We start from the raw sequence: 20,074 nt of genomic DNA, 5'->3' as shown, positions 1-20,074 counted from the left end.
ATCAAACTATTATTAACAATACTATAAAAAAAAAAAAATCTTATTATCAATACTATAAAATTATATTTAAAAAACATAAAATTTTAGGCCCACAAACCCCTTTTCTCCATTGTTGCATGTCTTTATGGCCATCCATCAATCTTTTTTTAAAAAAATATTTTATGTCCAACTTGCATTATTGTCTCTGAAATAAAAACATGAAATAAATGAAAGAAAATAAAGCTGCACAACAAAGATAAACAAATATATAATGTTTTCATTCATTTGTTTTGAGAGCACTGTTGTTCCCCAACCTATGAACATGCCATAATCTGTGGATTTTTTTAGTTCATTTGTTATAAGACCTTATGAAAATTAATGAGTTTAATTAAATTATTATTTATTCCCCCATTAAAAAAAAAAAAAAAAAAAGACAAATCATTTGAATTTTCTTATGATAGTTGGTGAGATCATCATTAATGCATGATTGAATTTGAGTCCTTTATTTTTTTCAAAACTTCTTAAAAAGATTATCATAATCTTTACAAATCTTTTTTTATTTATTTTTCTTATATATATATATATTTATAGATTAATTAATTGGTCATATTGTATTTAGTTAGATAGATAAAGTTTATCCCAAAGATTTTAAATAATCTATATCTATATCTTTTAGATTAAATTGCGTTTTCTAAATATATAATTGAAAATTATTATCGTTCGATTTAATTTTATATCTAATAAATCAATAAATTTTAAAGGGATTAAGGGGAGAGAGTGATTTGTATAATGATAATTAGGGAGAGAGGAATAATTAGGAGATGAATGCTGTTAGAATGAGACATAATTTTGGGCGGCACTCAAAATCTTCTTTCGGGATATTCTTGTGTTTTTTTTTTTTTTTTTTTTTTTTTTTAATAAATTAATTAAGTTTTTTTAAATTATAGAATCTGCCCTCAAGAGAAAGCAACCGAAAAAACAACCGAAAAAGCAAGTACTTTTCATCACGTAGTCATAGTCAAACGGCTTAATAAATTTGAAAATTACTTTTTAAACAAAATAAATCAATTTAGCGCTTTGTTTCTGCAATATTTTTTTTTTTTAAAATTAATGAATTTTTTAAATTATTTTTATATTATTTTCGAAGTTTATTCACTCATGCATGAACGGTGTATACTTAAAAAAAATGGAAAGCAGGTTCCACCAATCATAAAACATGTTGTACGTAATTGTTTTAATGGCTCCATTTATGAATGATTTTGACACTTGATGATGCCATGAAATAAAGTTACCGTAGATAGCTTTCCTGCTTTTACAACGTTAAGGTAGTTTAACTGCACAACAACGTTTGAACTTCGATAGTAAACAGTAAATGTTTTTCTTTTTATATCTTAATGATTGTATGGTAATTTAGTAACACAATCACCTTTATAAACTTTGATAGAGAGTAATTTTCTTTCTTATTTCAATAATCTTTTTACCAAATTTGCAAAGTTTAGGAAGATTTAAGTCCATATAAATTTTTAAGATGAAATGTTTTAAATATTTTTTTTCGTATATAATAGTTATAACATGAACGTCAAACAATTTTTTTTTTAAAAAAAAAGTAAGGTTGGTACAGTAAAGTTGGTACAGTGTCAAATATAACAAATAAAGTGAACATAACTTAACTGTAATTGATACGAACTATCTCTTATCTCTTCCTTGAATTAGAGGTTGGATTTTTTTTTTTTTTTTTTTTTTTTTTTTTTTTTTTTTTAACGGTATAAAAGTGTATTTAAGAAATTAAAAAGGGCTAAACTGAAATGAAGCAATTATTGAGAGTCGAAAAAAATTAGAATTTAGACTTCAGGCCTAAATATTTCACGAACCCGAACTCCACAAATTTCTCTGGCTCGGACCGCAGTGATGTTCTTAAGTTTGTTTGGAATTCTAATTAGGTAAGCGAAGGACCAAGAGAATCATGAGATGAGGGGAAGTGGGATTCATGCATCTGAATTCAACGAACAATTTGGGCATTGGTTAAGGGCTGTGTTGCTACTTACACTTTCAGTGCTTTCGTTTCTCCGTTCATTGAAGAAGGGCAGTAGTTCGGGATTTGAGGTTTGAGCAGGAAGAAACATGTCTTTTTGGGGGAAAGTGAAAGCTTGGAGGCCCAAGTAACCGACCATTGTTTTAATTAGGAATCCACGATTCGGGTCCTCGAACAATGATCAGAATCAATCATTTGCGGGGGTCAAACAGAAGGTGTCCTCAAGGTGTTCGATGAAATGCCTATAAGACAATCGAAGGGACAACAATATCTTCTGCTTGTTGGGGAAGTTGTCTGGTGAGGTTAGTAGTACCAAACAACTCCTTTTTAAACCTTTTCTTTTTTGTTTTTCCATTCAACCATCGTTTATGGCTAAAATGTTTGGATAATATTTGTTTGTCGACTATATGCATTTAACCCAAGATGAACCCAGAAAACTAGTAAATTACACATGTTTTGAGATTGAGAAACCCCATGGAAATGGGAACTGTTGGGAATTTGATTACTCTGTTTTAGTACATTGGTTTGCTCTGTATTAAACCCATCTCATTAGTTTCTTTTAGCTTTGTTTCTTAGCTCTGATGGGGTGAAGTTGATGGCCTTTTAGCTGATTTCGTTTCTACCCGAGAATCTTGTGTTCTGAGATTGTGACCAATTTTTCCCTGCTTATGTCAGTGGGATTTCTGAAATTAGTTGGGTTGGTAATCTTGTAGATCAATTTAAGGTTTAGATTAAATTTACATACACACATGGGATCATGTGCTCTTGCTTTTGGCAGCCAGAGAGAGAAAGGTTTGACTTGACCCCATGGGGAATAAAATCCTTGTTTCTATAATCTGAACTTAAATTAAAATCCTAACATTTTCTCATTAAAATTATTGTTGGCCATGCATGCATATGCAAAATGTACTAATTTAGTTATTTTATTCTTATTAACATTCATGTAATGTACAGAGAAAAGTGTTAGGTATCAGTTATGGTGTATAATGAATTGGGTCACTAAAACGAGGACTTTTTTTTTTTTTTAATAAGTATCACATTTTTTTAGAAGTTTGTTGGATTGAATTAAAGTAATATGACAATTGCTATATGAATCCTCTGGTGTTTACAATGTTTGCTATGTCTAAATCTCTCACATCTGAAGTCCTAAATGAAACCAAAACATTTTGTTTGCAAGGATTGCGAAATTAAACAAACCCAATTAGCTCTAACCTTCAATAACCTCCTAATAATTGCTCTTTCAATTCTTTAATTATTTAGTTGCTTTTAACTCTTCATGCAGAGAATGAGCCAGAAGTATACGTTTTTTTCTCTCTCTCTCTCTCTTTCTGCTAGAAGTTGCAAGCGTTTCTTTTTGCAGCTGGAAATGCTTCAAATGGTTAGTCAAAGATTCCTTGTTTATCCAATGAGCAAAAGAGGGGAACAGAAAGCAAAGAGAGACTACTGATCATTTTCATGCTTATCCCCTTTTCTTATATTTTAATCATATACTCAAAATCTCTGTTTTTCTGTCATAATGTAAGAAATTAATGTCAGCCATTCTCGTGACATGTATATTCGTGTCTTAATATATAGTTTCTTCAAAGTCTAATTATCTTTTAGTTGTCAATTGTTTTGAAGAGGACATTTTCATTTTGATAAAAAAGATTTCCACTATTATGAAGTATACTCTACTTTCATTTTTCATTTTTTCATTTTTCTTATGCAATTTTCAATACATTGCCAACACGTGAACTATCCCTCAGTCAAATAATAGGCACTCACACTCACACTCACACTCCTCCATCATGGCCGCATGGACATGAAAGAGACTTGGATACAAAATTCAATACATCCCGATAAGCTTGAACATTTTTTTTTTTTTCCAACTATTCCCTTGATCAAGTTCAACATTCTCTAAGATTTATCTAGTTCACGTGAATGAGAAGTCTTTAACTTTTTTATCTTGAGATTGCAAAGTTCTAAAATTTTGAAATCTTTGCTTGGATTTAGGATGAGGTTAGAAGTATGAGTTCATCAAACTTAGCTTATGTTTAGTTATAGATTTATGGTTTGTGTGAACTGGTGTTTGGTTTACCTTCGAACAAGAAGTCTAACTTACAGAGAGATAAAATGTGGGAAGGTATCAAAGTGGATAGAGAAGAAGAATGAGAATGAGGGGGTAGCAGAGAGATTGGGAATGGGAAGATGTTGCGTAGGATGGACCAAAGAGACTTGACATATCACATCAGGGGTTGTTGTGTTTGATGAATATGTGCATAGGCAAAGGCATGATAGAGAAAAAAAAAAAAAAGAGAAAGAAGTGAAAAATCATGATGGTGAATCCTCAGGCTCATTACCCCCTCCTCTCTGGTTCTGTGGTTCTCCACTTGTACAGAAAAAGCTCAAAATGCCAAATCTTTTTCGATTCATCATTCGAACCTCTGATATGTCACTCTTCATCAATTCCCCCTCTTTACTTTTCTTATTCTGATTGATCAGCCCCCACCACCATGCCTGTCTGACCCCACCAGCCCCTCTCTGACCTCCCTCTCTTACTTACTGGACTCAAACACCACCCTTTTCATTTCAGTTTCTCTCCTAAAAATTTCACTTGGGATTGCCATAAGATTGATCTTATGGACATCTTTCAAATCTCTGTGTTGAAATGTATTAGCTAATTTGGGTCTTTGGATTTGAGGGAAGAGGAAATATTATAATCAAAGAATATTATAATGGCGTATCTCTGGTTGGGGAAGGGAAAGAAAACCAGGTGTGATACCCACTGCCACGCCCCCCCTTCTTTTAACCTGTTTTGTGGCCCCTTCCCCTTATAAATACCGCTGCAGCCTCTCCTTCAACTAAATAAATCCACTTTCTTTCTTCAAACCGCTCTTATTCTCCCTCTACAACCTTCCATTTTTGCGAAGCTCAAACCTTTCCTTAACCCCACTTCACACTTCACTGAAAAATGGCTTCTATTTCCTCATCTGCTGCCGCCGCCGTTCCGCCGCCGTTTTACATGGAGGAGAAATGGAAGCTGCCCAAGAAGGGAGCTCCGGCGAGAAGCCGATCTTCTTCCTCCTCGTGTCCTCTGATGAGAAATTCTTCTGAAAGGAGATGTTCTTTTACAAGAAAATGTGCAAAATTGGTGAAGGAACAGAGGGCTCGATTTTACATCATGAGGCGCTGTGTTACCATGCTCATTTGTTGGCATAACTACAGCGATTCCTGATACCATCGGGAGTTTTCTGTTTCCCTTTTTAAGAGAAAGATCAGAATCAGAATCAAAACCAGAACCAGAACGCGGATCAGATCAAATCATTTGGGTCCTTTTTTTTTTTTTTTTTTTTGGAGAAAAGTGCAATGTTCTATCTCCTCTGTGTTTTGGGACCTGAAAATGGGGCCGTTGTGGCCAAAACCCAGATGGGGTTTTCCAGAAACATTGCAAATCCGGATCTTAGTGAGAGAAAGAGAGATTAGTGAGGGATCTTCATATACTTGTAAATAGTTACATGATGTAGTATCGAAATCTCTGAGGTTCTTTTTTCTTTTGGAATTTAAATTTTGTTCCTTGTTTCAATCTGATGGGTAATCTTACTGGGTTCTTTCTGACAAGCATTAATCTTTGTAACTACTTCCATTATTTTTCTCTAATCAAATGCAATTTCTTTATCATCATCTTCTTCTTCATCCTTCATATCTCTCTGGATCTTATGGTTTTCTTCACCTTTTGCTCTGTTTTTGGTTCTGGGTCATTCTCAGAGTTCTTCTCTCTATGATTCTAGAGACAGAGAGAGAGATTGTGTTGGTTGAATCACACAAAAACAGGGCCAGCTTAGGCAGCTGAAGCTGAAGAGGGATCTGTTTCTGGGTTTCATTCTAAAAACTCGAATTTAGAGAGAAAAAAAAAAAAAAAAGGAAGTATTGAAATTCGTCAAATTTGACAAAGTTCAAGGCAAAGGAAAAACAGGCTCTGCATTAATTAAAGTTGTATAAGAAATTCATTAGTCCCAATTTCTTAAAACAAGTTACCCCAAAATCATTTGGATTAGATCAAACGCAAATATTGCTGAAAAAAAGAAAAGAAAAAAGAAAGTAAAAGGTGGGCTTTAATTGAGATTGACCAAATAAATGGCTGGAGAAATAAATAAAGGGTGGAGAACATGAATTGGATTCCATTGTATCTCTCCTAATCCCCTATATGCCTCTAAAACCCTCCTCTATACACCACATTTTCACCTCTTCCTTCTGCACCTATAATGCTCAAAAACACTCACCCAAACCCAAAAATGAGCATTTTTCACTTTTCTGGTTATAAATTTAAATTTGGTATGTATTTAGAAATTATGTGGTTGGGTTACCTTAGAATTCCATATAACGTCTAGAATCATCTCCCTTTTTAAATATATTTCAACACGTCAACGTGATCACCTAATAGTATAGTTTAGTGCGTCAAACAATATAGTTAAATAAGAGAATTTATTGGATACAATTAAAAGTTCTATAACCTTTCTACAACTTATATGGATTAAATAGATAAGTTTGGTAAGTTTAAATACTAAATTTTAAACTAAATGGACTAAATTTGCAAGTTTTTTTTTAGAAAAAAAATCAATTTTTACTCTAAACTTTCAGTTTCATTAATTTATATCTTAAGTTTATGCGTAGCAATCGCAGTCTTAAACTTATTAAAACTTATTAGAAGTGATAGAATTTTTATGATTGAATTGATCTTGTTCGCTTGCTCGGGATTGATTGAAAGAACAAAAGAAATCAAATGATTTCAAATAAATCGAATATATGACCATCGGGTAAAAATCTCATGTCTAGTTTTATCGAGAGTGACTTATTTGTTAAATTTTTCATCACCACCTTAAAGAAACTAAACCCTACATTAATCTAATGAACATATTCAATCAATAATCAACCAATGTATTTGATGTCACTGATGTCAATATTGATTTTGTCAGAGATGATAGGCTATATTATTAAAAAAAAAAAATGCTCCTATAACGAGTATGATGATGACGTGGAGTAGTGTGGTGATATTCAGGTCCTAATTTATGTTTTCATTGTCTAGAAATCCTTCCAAGATCTAATTTTGTCCAAAATCCTTCTTGCAACTTTTATTTTAAAGAATAAAGATATTTTTTAAACAAAATGGAATGTTCCGTGATAATTTTATAATTAACTATATGATAAATAACAATAGACTATTTTATTTATTTTATAAATTTGAGTTGAGGTGTGAATTAATTACTCAAATATATGTATTTACTTTTAGTTCGAAAAGTAAATTTTAATTACTTTTCTAGCATATGCTCTAAATACTACCAAGACTTTTCTAGCCTATAAAATCATGACCACTAATTTTCTATATAGGTTTAGAAAGGGAATATTTACCAACATTTGTAGTAATGGGTAAATTCATATTAAGAATTATTTGTTAAAAAAAGACAATAAATTATTCGATTATTATAAATGAGGAAACATTACGATGATTTGATTAGGTTTCCTCAAAAGTCAATCGATACATAATTAAAAAAAAAAAAAAAAAACATAAATGCATTATTATCATTGAAAGCAAAAGATTTCTAACGAATCCAACTAGTCAATTTCATTTCCAATGTTTTTTAAAAAAACTAAAAAGAAATTTCATAAAATCTTTAGTTTTTCAAAAGTCAAGTAAAAATCTACCTTTATTAGACATGATGGATCATCTTTATCTCTCAATCTAAAAAAAAAAAAAAAAAAAAAAAAAAAAAAAATTGAGCAAATAATTAAAAACTCTAAAGTGGTATAAATAATTGGAAAATCTCCTTGGCATGCTTAAGTAGGACCGATCTCAAAAAAAGAAAAAAGGAACTGTTGATGCATGATTTTAGAGTGTGCTTGACTGAATGATTGAAGAAGACAAACGTTTAATTATATATATATATATATAGCCTACAAATCCCTAAACCTCCTTTTGCATTCCCATTTTGTTTTCACATTTTACATCAATCCCACCTTTCATTCCTTTATTTCTCTACTCACATCTTACCCAATTTGGAGATTTTAAGGCTTCTAACTCTTCCCTTTTTTCTTTTTACTCTCTTATATTTCCAGAAACTAACTAAATTATGAACATCTAAATTTTATTTGTTGTTGTGAACATAATTGAGAATCTAATATTACATAAAAGGAGTAATAATTCTTGGGTTGTTCAACTTCATGGATCCAGCTAAGCCCAAACAAATTAACCTTCCTTATCATTAAAATTCCAGGGCCCCACACTTTCTTTTTCTTTACAAAACAAATACAACATTTCCATTCACATCAGCCCTATCAAATCTAATCCTAATAAACCCCATATGGGCTTTTTCCCCCTACCACTGGCCCATTATGGGCCCATCTCGGAACTTGAACCACCAATTTTTTGTAACGCCGTTTTCCCAATTGCCTACTGCGCCTCCAAATCGTTGACTCCAACACATCGCGTGGCAGAACCTGGTTGGACTCTCAGATTTTCCGTTCCTGAACTCTATTGTTTCTAATTGGACCCCGCCGTTCCGGGTTTTGGCGTTGTTTGACACGTGGAATCCACTGGTAGAGTTGCTGGTTCTCCAGATTTTGGAAGGTTCCATTTTTTATGAAAATACCAATCAATATTGATGTCTGAGTACGTTTGAAAAAATATTTAAAATATCATGAAATTATGGTTCACTTGAATCTATCGTGATGGAAGTCGACTAATTTTGAGATTGAGTCACTCCCATTGGTTCCACGGATTGTTTTGATAACAATGTAAGTCTTTTCTGTATTACTCTCTCTATATCTAAATCAAAACCAAAAACATTCATATATTCATTCAAATCACCAATGGGGAATGTGCATGACAATATGGATAAAAACATTGATGTATTCGTTCTATTTATCGGAACAACTTGTGGAAATGGAATGAATACAAAATGTTACAAAAAATTTCAAAATCCCAGTTTCTGCTATTTCTCTTGCACATTCATGTTTTGCAGCATGATTTCAATGTCAATCCACAATCAAAATATGATGCAAATCCCTGTACTCAGAAAAGCGCATAAAAGAGTGATGGGCACTGCTTAACAGCAAGCTGAACACAAACGCCAATGAAGCAGCAGCAAAATTTATTTCTAGAGATAAAACATATCATTACAAGCAAAGATGTGCAGAACAATAGTGACGCAATTAACTAAGCCGATGCAGTATTCATCCCATGCCTCCAAACTGTTCACATATTCTTTCAAATTATGGAATCATATCAAGAAAAAAAACTGAGCCTAACAACATATTTAAGTAGTTTACCCTTGGAACTTGCAGCTGCTCTGCCTCCACCGCTTTCTAACAGACTATATTATTAACGGGATCCTGCACCTTGCTCTACAAAACAACCTTACCTTCAAGCTTTTAAACGTAGTAAACCTTATATTTTCCATCATTTTCTAATATGCAGTAGGAGCTACCTTCTTTTTTTCTTTTTTTCTGCGAAGGAAAAGACTGCATTTATTTCCCAGATTTCTTGCAATATCCCTTATCCAATTAACCCAAAAAGAGAGGGGAAAAAGAAAACTCTTGCCTTAGCTCGAGAAACCTTCTTACTTTTATGAATATAAAGCTCGGATAACCGCCCCATTCCCACCTGAAATTCAAATTGTGCTATTTACAGCAATTAATAAGCCTGTCCCATATATAACTTCTTCACGCAATTAGCCTTGCTAACAACCACCACATCCCCAAATCACCAGCTGATTGTCCCACTGTTAACCTCCATAGACCATGTGCGCCGTCGCCTTGGCTCGGTAGTGAAATGTGGGAGTGGTCTACTACTCCTTGAAGAACTAGAATCGATGGTGGAATTTGAAGTAGACGAAATAGACCTCATTGATCCCCTGAAGCAAGCAAACATACTGCGAATAATTCGGCTCCATCCGCCTCTTTCCCTTCCTCTGCCTCTTGAAGCAAATGATATCCTTCTAGGGATGCCACCATTGGTGAAACCACCATCCACCTCAGTGTAAACAACCGGGAGTTCTCTCTCCCCACCTCTCCTGCCCCCATTAAACCGCCCTACCGCAAACCCCCCGCCAGGTAACCTCCAAATGGTTAAGCCCACATTCTCTTCACCATTTGAGGCCACCGACCCCTCATTTTCACCACTTTCTGCAGCATCCGGAGAGTTCTGATTATCCGAAGGCAATTCGTGACGACATACTGGACAAGAGTTTCGAATCGAAAGCCAAGGTAGAATGCAATCGTAATGGTAAATATGCTTACAGGGCATCTCCCGTGCTTCGGTCCCCAATTCGAATGCTTCTTTGCAAACAGCACAGTGTGACTCAGTTTCCAAATGATTTTCACAGATCTCAATCGTGGGCATTGACTCAATTGCAGCCTTGGACGCCGGTGGGCTCTCAAACCGCCCAATACCGTTCATTTCAATCTGAGAAAGTTGCTCCAGAAGCCTATCAAACCCAGACCCCAACAAAAACTCGGACATGCTCGGTGGCAGCGGTCTCAGGCCAGAACCACCGCCATCATCGTAATAAAGCTCAAACCGACGACTTTCTCCACCTTCACTCCCATCAGACGGCCCCCGAAGAACAATCACAGGATTAAAGGGCGAGCGATCCCCACCATTCCTCCGAGGTCTCCGAATCCCAGATCCCAAATTCTGTCCCGAATTCGACCGGTGGCCAATCATATACATTGCCGCAGCCGGAAACCTCCTCCGCGGAGCCGATTCCACGTCCACCAACCGCGAAGGATGCTCGATCTGTTCGATAAACCCACTATTACAATCGGGGCACACAACAGAGTCTTGATTGAAAACCCTAACAAAGCGACTGCATCGGTAGCACCAGTAGGAAGACGCCGCCGCCATCGACGACATCAACGAAGCTTAATCCAATCAATCACCAAACCCCCCCTAATTGAAGAACCCCACAAAATTTCAATCCTCCCAAGACCAGAAAACAACACAAACGATCAAACCCAGAAACAAAAAACTAAAAAACAAAATCCCCCACGATCAAAATGTCGGCTTCGAACCTAAAAAACTAAAAAAAAAAAGAAAAAAACAAAAGCAACGAAAAAGAAAAAAGGTGGGATCAATCAGGGGAGTGCAATTTGGGAAATGGGGGATTGAATTAAAGAACCCTAGAAACCGAGGGGCCGACGAAATTAGGATTTGATTTAGGGAATTTTGTAGAGAAAAGAGGAAATAGAATGAACTGATTACAAGGGGGGAAAAAAGGCTTTAAACGGTAAAACCGCGTCGTCTCCGTTAGCGTCTTACCAACGCCTTTCCAGTTTGGGACAAGTGGTTCCATCCTGTTCGTTCAACTTTAACAGCGTTAAGATGTGCAGATGCTGTGTACTTTGCCGACTGACGTGTCGTTTGCCGCTTCTAAATTTTAACGTTTCCACGCGTGGAGGAGAGGAATTGAATATTGCTGAAATTTATAAAAAATAATTTTGTTATTTAAAAAAAATATATCTCAAATTACATAATTAGCCCTTAAACATATAGTTTTAAATTTATTAGACAAACAAATATTTAAAATATTCATTACCATAAAATAAAATTCTCTTACGGTTTAATTTGCTCTAATTTATTCAATCATTTTAACGAAAAAGTAATGCAAAAATCTTCATAAACTCTCTCATTTCAAATCAAAATTTAATTAACCATTGAATACCTTTATCAAGTTTTTAATAGAAATTTAGTTCTAAACATGTTTTTCTTTCAAATTTTATCCATTTTGTTAAATATATATATATATATATATATATATATATATATATATATATATATATATATTACAATTTACACATATGAGAATACTTTTAAAATTTTTAAATTTAATGTTCAAATTACAACATTTTAAATGCAGTTGAAAGTGGAATGGGAAAACTGATCAAGTTTATGGTTGCTATATTAGTTTCATGGTTTTATTTTATTTTATAATTTTTGGATTCCAGACTTATTATTTATTGGATATTAATAGAAACAGTGCATTTTTGCAACATTTTCTATTTTTAATTTATATCCTAATTTTCCATATTTTTAGTTTATCCCCATCCTACAAGAATGGTACATAAATGGGAAAAAAATAGAAAATAATATATAGGATGATTTGGAAGCTTTTCTTTATTTGGAGGTATTAAAAAAAACACTATAAATATAATTCAATATAATTAAAAAAAAATTATAATCTTTAAAAATATTGAACTAAAATGAATATAAGGAAGTTAGTAGCATAGAGGTGTAGAAAATAATAATAAAAAAAAAAAAAAAAAAAAAAGTAAGATGCAAAATTATATTATGTTATTATTTATTCTTACATTTCAACAAAATTGAAAACAAATTAATCCAAATTCCATTTAAAAAAAGAGAGAAACAAATTTGCAATAAAACCACTAAAACTAATTAAGAAACTAAAGCAGAGCAAAGCAATCTGAACCCTGGGTTGCTAAATGAGGTGAATAAAGGGCTTGAATTTGGCGACCAGCTTCTTGAGCTGATCAACCAAGGAGACATACGACACCGTTCCGTCGTTCCCAGCCAACACTCTATACTTATCCTTCCTCGTAAAATTGGTGCATTCAAACCCCAAACTCGCCGCCAAAATCCTCTGCACGTGATTTGCCACCTCGTGCGGGTTTTTCCCGGCCGAGCAGGTCGCCTCCACCGGCAACTGGTTCAGAAACGTTACCTCGTAAACCGGCCGCGGGTTCATGAAGAAGAACACCGGGTCCAGTCCTTTCCAACCCCGAGCCGTAGTCGCATGAAAAAAACCAACCCGGTAATTCATCGCCACCGGTACAATCCTGTCTGTCAGTTCCGCGAACAGCGCGCTGAATCTCAGGAGAAACGGCTCCCGACATGTCGTCCCTTCAGGGCACACCACCAAGTCGCCTTTGGATAACTCTCGTTTGATTTTCTCCGCGTCGACATGTCGGATTCGGGTTAATCGCACGGTGGGGATTGGGGACAGGATTTCAGTTAGGCGGGAGATGGAGTAGGTGACGGCGGGGACTTTCCGGCGAAGTACGGTGGCGAGAACGACTGGGTCCATTAAGGTGCGGTGTGTGCACACGAAGAGTACTCCAGAGGTAGCCGCGTTGGGGCCGCTAGAGAGCGGCGGCGGGGGGTGGCCTCTGACGATGACTTTCCCGCCGAAGAGGCGGGTGGCGTAGGGGATGGCCCACATGGGTAAAATTAAGCCGATGGAGATTCGGAGGAGGGCGAGGATTATACCGATTGGGACCCATAGAAGGATTATAAGAGCGGTGGCTGGTGTTGGGCGGTTGACGAGCCGGCCGTCGTGGAAAATGACCGGTGATGGTCGAAGATTTTGGTGGGGTGGAATGTGATCTTGGATTTGAGCGGCGGTTAATGGTGGGTGCATTTGTTCCTGAAACATTAATCACGACGAAATCTCGAAATAAGGTTATTTTTAAAAAATTGAAAAAAAAAAAAAAAAAAACATGAAAATGTAAAATAACTTACCTCACAAAGACCTAAAAAGGAAGAGCTAGATGAAGGTCGCCCCATGCCCATAGTAGGCCTTCTACCACCATTACCCAATTCAAAAAGCCGAGAAATCTCTTCAACAACAGAACCCAATCCTCCCTTCACGAGCCCGGTTGCGAACCCGAATCGATTAAACCCGAGTTCACACCCGACGACCTCATCCGCTCGTAAATGCTCCTTTACAAACATCTCTACCATAACCCTAGGCATCTTAGTCACCACCACTCGTCTCCTAAACCTACTTGTCACTCTCCAAACATCCATATTCAAATCATCCATAAAAAACTTGGGCAAAACCGCCCTTGAAACCGACTCGATCTCGGCCTTTCGAACTCCAAACGTGGCCACAAACGTGGCCAGCTTCAGCCCCAGCTCCGCCATCCCGGCTGCATCGAGGAGGCGTACGAGTGGCCATGAGAAGAGCAAGAGGGTGAAGCGGATCAAACCGGAGGCCTCGAAGGCCATCAACATGAAGTAGGAGAACACATCGGAGCTCTTCAACAGGGTGCCTTCTAGCTCTGCAATGACAGATTCCATTTTTCCTGAATTGGGTTGTTGGGGATTGGAAGTGAAAGAAGAAGGGGTTATAATAAAATGGGATAGGCGTGTTGTGTTTGACTGGTTTGTTCTTATTTTTGTTGCCAGTGGGAATTTTGGCAGTTTATCAGTTCTACAACTACCAACTCTCCTTTTTATGCTATTTCTTTACCAATCCCACCAATATTTCTCTTCTCTTTTTTTTTTTTTTTTCTTTCTTTCTTTCTCCAACCAAAAGTTATTCAAATTCCACAAAATAATTTAAAAAATTATCTTAAAATCCTATAGCATAAATGGTGAGCCACCATGGAATACTTTATAATTTCCGATATTTAGAACAAACAAAATGACAATACGCCACGGAAAATATACATAATTAACGTTGGATCACTAAACCCCAACAACCTGGACGAGTTGGATTGTACAGATTTTTGTTGTCCACGTGTAAGCATGTAAATGGATGAGCTGGCGTGAGACTCTAGGTTTACTTAACTACGGATTACCGGAACCCCAGATACGTAGGTATACGTGGAAATTGTGTCGAAACCCACCATGTCTTATCTATTTATTTATTTATGGACAAATTGAATGTTTCAAATGTTATGAAAAAAAAAATGTCCTTTTTATTCCACGAAAGTTGTTCATCTAGCCACAATATTTTTGTTCTTTTGACCTTTTCCTTTGACTGTTTGATAATGAAATTAGAGTATTCTACAAGTGTTTTTTTTTTTTTTTTTTTGGTTAGCTAATTTTTACTTTATGAGAAAGAAACAAATTTTCTCCATCCCGACTTATCAGAGAGACAAGTTTTTGAGACGTGTAAAGTACATTACATGTCATTAACTATATCAAATGTGCTAGTTGATTTAATAAGCCTACCATTTTGAAGTCTTTATCAATCAGCAAAATGAGAGTTTAAGTTCAAGTTCATAAAATTCATTTATTTTTATTTACAAAAAAATATCAAGTGTCAAAAATATAACAATCTTTTAAAAGATATGGTATTAGCCATCGCTCATTTTTATCGTTGTTTACACGAAACTTTCATCGAAGATTTTTGCAAGATGAAAAGTCAAAATTTTTATAATTTTTTTTTTAATATCCAATAAGAAATAACATTTCACTGGGATCGTAAAATGTAATTGCAAATGAAAATGACACAACCAAAGTCAAAAGCTGTATCCAACTTTCATGGAAAGTGGAAGAATTATATATATATATATATACATACAAAATTGACCATTGAATAACTACTAGCATAGTTTTTGTTTGGATCTTATCCATTTTTTTGGTTCTAAATATATACTTTATAATTCATTGAATGTAAACGAGACAATTTTTTTTAAACGGTTTCTCAGACGAAAGGGTTTGGCATTGTAAAAAAATTTTAAAGTCTAAATTGCTATACGATTTTGGTATGAAACCCTCTGAAAATAAAAATAAAATTCAGGATGTTATGATGGTTAATAATGAAACCATGGTTGATTGTGAAAGGTAGGTGGATAATTTGAGAAACTTGCAAGAAACCCACACCATTAAAGATTTGAATAGCTTTTACTAATTTTCTTGGTTATATATATATATATATATATATATATATATATATATATATATATATATATATATATATTACATTATATGAAAGCTTGAAAGGTTTCCCTAAATTAGGTGAAGTTGTTAGACAAAACCAAGCTATCTCTTATTTTCCCTATCATCTTATCTTCATCTTCCTAACAATTGTTGGGCCAAGCTCACTAAATCATGCAAAACCCGATAGCTTATTTGGGGCGGTCTAAGCCCATTTGTACTCCAACAATTTAAATATTTTATTTTATGGAATATGGCACACATGGACTTATTAAAATCTAATACCTACAACTAAAATCAATTATTTATGAAAAATTGAAGATAATATTACAAATTTGAAAGGGATAAAAATGAGGGCAGTAGGGGGAGAGTGGGGACCCAAAGGGTAAGTGAGGAGTAGGTTGGAGAATTGGCATTAAAATCTGTGGAAACAAATTATTAATTATTATTATTATTAACTCATTTTAAAAAATTTAATTAAATGTGTAGGGTTTTTCTATAATTCACACCCACCAATTCCTTCACATTTTTAGGCTTTTTCTTTTATTCCAATTTATAATATTTAGCTCATAATTTAAAATTGGATTTCAAATACAATAAAAGTATTACTATAAAAACAAAATTCATAAAAACATTTTGAGGAAAATAAAAGCATTACCAAATAAACCGTAATTAGAAAGTAAGAGGAAAATTCAGAAAAATAAATAAAAAAAAGAAAAGGATAAATTAGAGGAGAGAGAAGTGAGGGGAGGTGAAACCCAGAAGTTCACATGGGTGAATAATGGGTGTCATCCTGAATGCCACCAAAATTTAAAAAGTCAATGCATGATCATAAATGAAGATAGCTATGCGTGTTCGTGTGCATAATAAACTATTATTTCTCATTTTATATATTTCATATTTTCTTCTTTTAAAACCTTCCATTCTCTTTATATTTGTTTTAAATTTATAATTCATATCATCGTTTTATAAAATTTTAAATAACTTTAATCTAAATTTCTTGCTTAAATTTTTAGTATATTAATACCACCGTTGACTGTGATATAATTTATAAAAGTTTAAGTTCATTGCTAATAAATATTGTTTGTGTTTGTCCGTTACGTATCATCATTAGCCTCACAGTTTTAAAACTCATTTTTTAGAGATAAATTTTTACAGGTTTGTACAAAATGTTTCATTACCCTCCAAGTTAAAAGAAAGTACGACAAAAAACTATAAGAAAAAACGAGTCAAATATCCCAACATTAAAAAAATTGTGTGCTAAATTATTAAAAAAAATGTTTTTTTTTTTTTTTGGAAGTTTACATTATTATTTGACCTTTTTGTTTTAAACATGAATTTTGTTGTTTTTACGTCTAGTCAATATCATATTTACAAAACAATAAATGATATTATTGACTTTTATAAATACTACCCTAAATTTTAACTATGCCCATAAATGGAACTTGTTTTTTTTTTTTTTTTTTTTTTTTTAATATCGAGGCAAGTATATTTTATTACCAAGTTAGGTTAAATATTCTAAAAGATGCATTGTTTAGATAGTAAAATTTGATTTAAAAATATCTGTGACCTATTTTCAAATGGGATTACCATTTTTTTTTTTTTTTGTTGAAATTAACCGATAAAATTTGATAAGAGGCATGAGGATATGGAAGTTCATTCATAGCCAGATCACGTCTCACATTATCATGAACGATTTGGTAGTAAGAGAATAATTGAGCTATTAATTAGATTATCTAAACCCTAATAAATCTAATCATCGTGAAATACTCAAATGAACTAGATTCCATTACATCAATAATTTACGGATGCTTAAAAGAGCTAGGCAAGGTAACCCATTGAGTTAAGTTATGTGAATCTAAGGATTGAGATAAGTTAAGAGACACTAGAAGGCGTAAAATTATCTATTGGGTTAGGTCTTATGACACCAATGAGTAAGAGAAGCTCAAAGGGGACATATGTTATGTATACGGAGTGTGTAACCCTAATTTGTGCGCAAGAGAGCTTAGCGAGAATAGGTGTAAGATACTAAGCTCTGAGGAGTTGAACGAGTCTTAACTTTATCATGCGCACTAGATTATCGTGTAGCTAGCCTATGAGAGAATTAAGTTAGTATGCGCGTTAGGTTGGATAAAATTGTTTGATGCATGAATAACACATACCATATGACCCTTATTTGTGTGTAATTATTTATGTCATGATTTTTAAATGAATTATGTGATGCATGTACTTTCTTTTATGTTTGATTATGACCATGTTTATGCCTTACAAGACACCATAACGTACCCTTACAAGACACCATAATATACCATGTATGAGAAACATGAATGAAATACCATGAATATGGATGCACATCTCTTAAGAAATTTATATATCGGTAAGTATGAAAGTGTCATGTGCACCATCTCATTAAATAATGTTTTTTTTTAATTCTAGACCTCATGCAAGTTGTGTATGATCATGGATTATTTCTCCGACATGTTATGCATGAACGTGTACACTATAATATTTTATGATTTTTTTTTTCTTCAATAGTGTGAGCATGCACTAGCTAATCCAAATCTATGGGGGTACATTTACAAGCTCGCAGTGCCTACGTGAATCATATAGAGAATGATTATGCATCTAACTTTACCGGAGCGCAATAATAAAAATTATGCATTATATATAAATACATTTTTAAATACTTATCCTATTATTAATACCTAAAAAAATGACCCATCTATAGATGACAACCTCTATTGAACTAATCCATAGACCGTTTATTTTGCATTTTAATAAATTCATAGACAATTTATTTTACATTTTAGTCATGTTTTCATCGTTGAGGTAGTATAATAATTTTTTTTTTTTAGTTTTGAACTATTTTAAATATTAATTTTCGGTCTCTAAATAATTAAATCTCTGACAAATTTTTGAGACAAAATGTTCACAAATAGTAAAAAAAAAAAAAAGAATTGTTCAAATATATTTTACATATTTAAGTTACAAGAGGTATTATACAAATTAGTTATTGATATAATTGAAAAAAATGGGATGCCATAAATAACATGTTATTTTTATTATTTTATTTTGATAATTAACTTTGTATTACCATTATTTTTTCAATAAAATAAAAAAAAGAAAACTTTCCAAAAAATAATTTCTCCAATAAAAGTGATGCAGCATCCATGATTACTTGCCTCACATTTTCACAGCCCACTTGCTCGGATGCTATATGCTCCATAATCAAATTGATATTTTGTTTAAAAAAAAAAACAAAAGTTAAAAAGTAAATATAATCAATATTATATTTTTTTGAAATTTAATTTTCAATCATTTAAAAACATTTATTTTAATTCATGAATTAAAATCATTCATTTTGATCATTATTTAAATACCATTCCTTAATATTCAGTGTTACCAAATTCTTCACTTCAGTTTAGGTAACTTTGATACATTTTAGTGAGACAATTAATATAAAGTAATATTGAAAATCAAAACAATTAGTTTTATTTTTTTAAAAATATTTGAACATTTTAAAATAAAACATAAATATGTTAAAATTTTATAGAATTAGAAATTAAAATAAAACAATTCTAGAATTTGAATAAAACAAATTGTAAGAAAAATATTTTCAGTTTTTACTTCACTGCCCTTCTGTTAGCGGTCCAAAAAGCGTGAACATGGGGCCCACTTCCATTTTTTCAGTTTTAAAAAACTTTGGTTCCCTCCGCACTGGATTACTCCCCTTTAACGTAACACTTGGCGCTATTACAGTGGATGTCCCCTCAAACTCGGATCTGCTTTTGTTCTCGTGCTGACGTGGGATTTTTTTTTCATTTAAAAAAAAAGAAAATTCTTTTTCCTAAAAAAATCCTGTCTATAGATATTTTTCATTTCATAAATCTTTATTAAAAAAAAAAAAAAAAAACAAGTAAAACTCATATAATTATTCTTTTTTTTTTTTTAAAAAAATGTTTATTTGTTTGAATTACATTTTTTTTTGTTACTTGTGGTTCTTTTTTGATTTTTTAATTTTATTATTTCATAGTATTGAATTAAAAAAAAGGAAGTAAAAATTTGATGAATTTTAGAAATTTAGATTATGATATTTTAAAGATTTTAGAAACAAAAAATAAAAATAAATTCCAAATTTAGAAAATGGAAAAAATCCTATTTTCTCAAATGTAATAAATATAAACAAATTCCAAGAAATTCTAACAAATTAGACATATTCGGCAATTTTCTCTCCTTCCATCTAATTCGTATCATTTATGTCCAAAATTTCCATTTTCTTTTCCCTAAAAAAAAGAAGAATTCCAAAACTGGTAAAATATTTTATATTAATCGCTCAAATAAAACCCTAAAAAAAAGTATATCTGGTAAGAACATATCTACTAGAATCCATCCTCACCCTCCATTTG

General features: G+C 33.1%; 2 protein-coding genes and 1 pseudogene across 2 annotated transcripts; 1 reads left to right on the top strand and 2 right to left on the bottom strand.

The window, feature by feature from the left end:
* Positions 1-4,359: 4,359 nt before the first annotated feature.
* LOC147793805 (small polypeptide DEVIL 11-like) lies at positions 4,360-5,573 on the top strand. Its single transcript, XM_087126808.1, has one exon. The coding sequence runs from the start codon at positions 4,962-4,964 to the stop codon at positions 5,223-5,225; it is 264 nt and encodes an 87-aa protein (XP_086982934.1). The 5' UTR covers positions 4,360-4,961; the 3' UTR covers positions 5,226-5,573.
* A 3,529-nt stretch (positions 5,574-9,102) lies between these two features.
* On the bottom strand, positions 9,103-11,239 carry LOC111805047 (putative E3 ubiquitin-protein ligase RHC2A pseudogene; annotated as a pseudogene).
* Positions 11,240-12,318: 1,079 nt separating this feature from the next.
* On the bottom strand, positions 12,319-14,204 carry GPAT5 (glycerol-3-phosphate acyltransferase 5). The gene is made up of 2 exons (XM_023689203.2): positions 13,521-14,204; positions 12,319-13,425 (listed from the first exon to the last, which is right to left on the bottom strand). The coding sequence occupies exons 1-2, from the start codon at positions 14,079-14,081 to the stop codon at positions 12,481-12,483; spliced, it is 1,506 nt and encodes a 501-aa protein (XP_023544971.2). The 5' UTR covers positions 14,082-14,204; the 3' UTR covers positions 12,319-12,480.
* Positions 14,205-20,074: the final 5,870 nt, after the last annotated feature.

The sequence above is a fragment of the Cucurbita pepo genome, chromosome 1 (assembly GCF_057944985.1).
Source record: "Cucurbita pepo subsp. pepo isolate OVF chromosome 1, ASM5794498v1, whole genome shotgun sequence".
Lineage (NCBI taxonomy): Eukaryota > Viridiplantae > Streptophyta > Magnoliopsida > Cucurbitales > Cucurbitaceae > Cucurbita > Cucurbita pepo.
The sequence above is the reverse complement of the archived record's forward strand: the minus strand, read 5'-3'. Positions and strand labels throughout refer to the sequence as shown.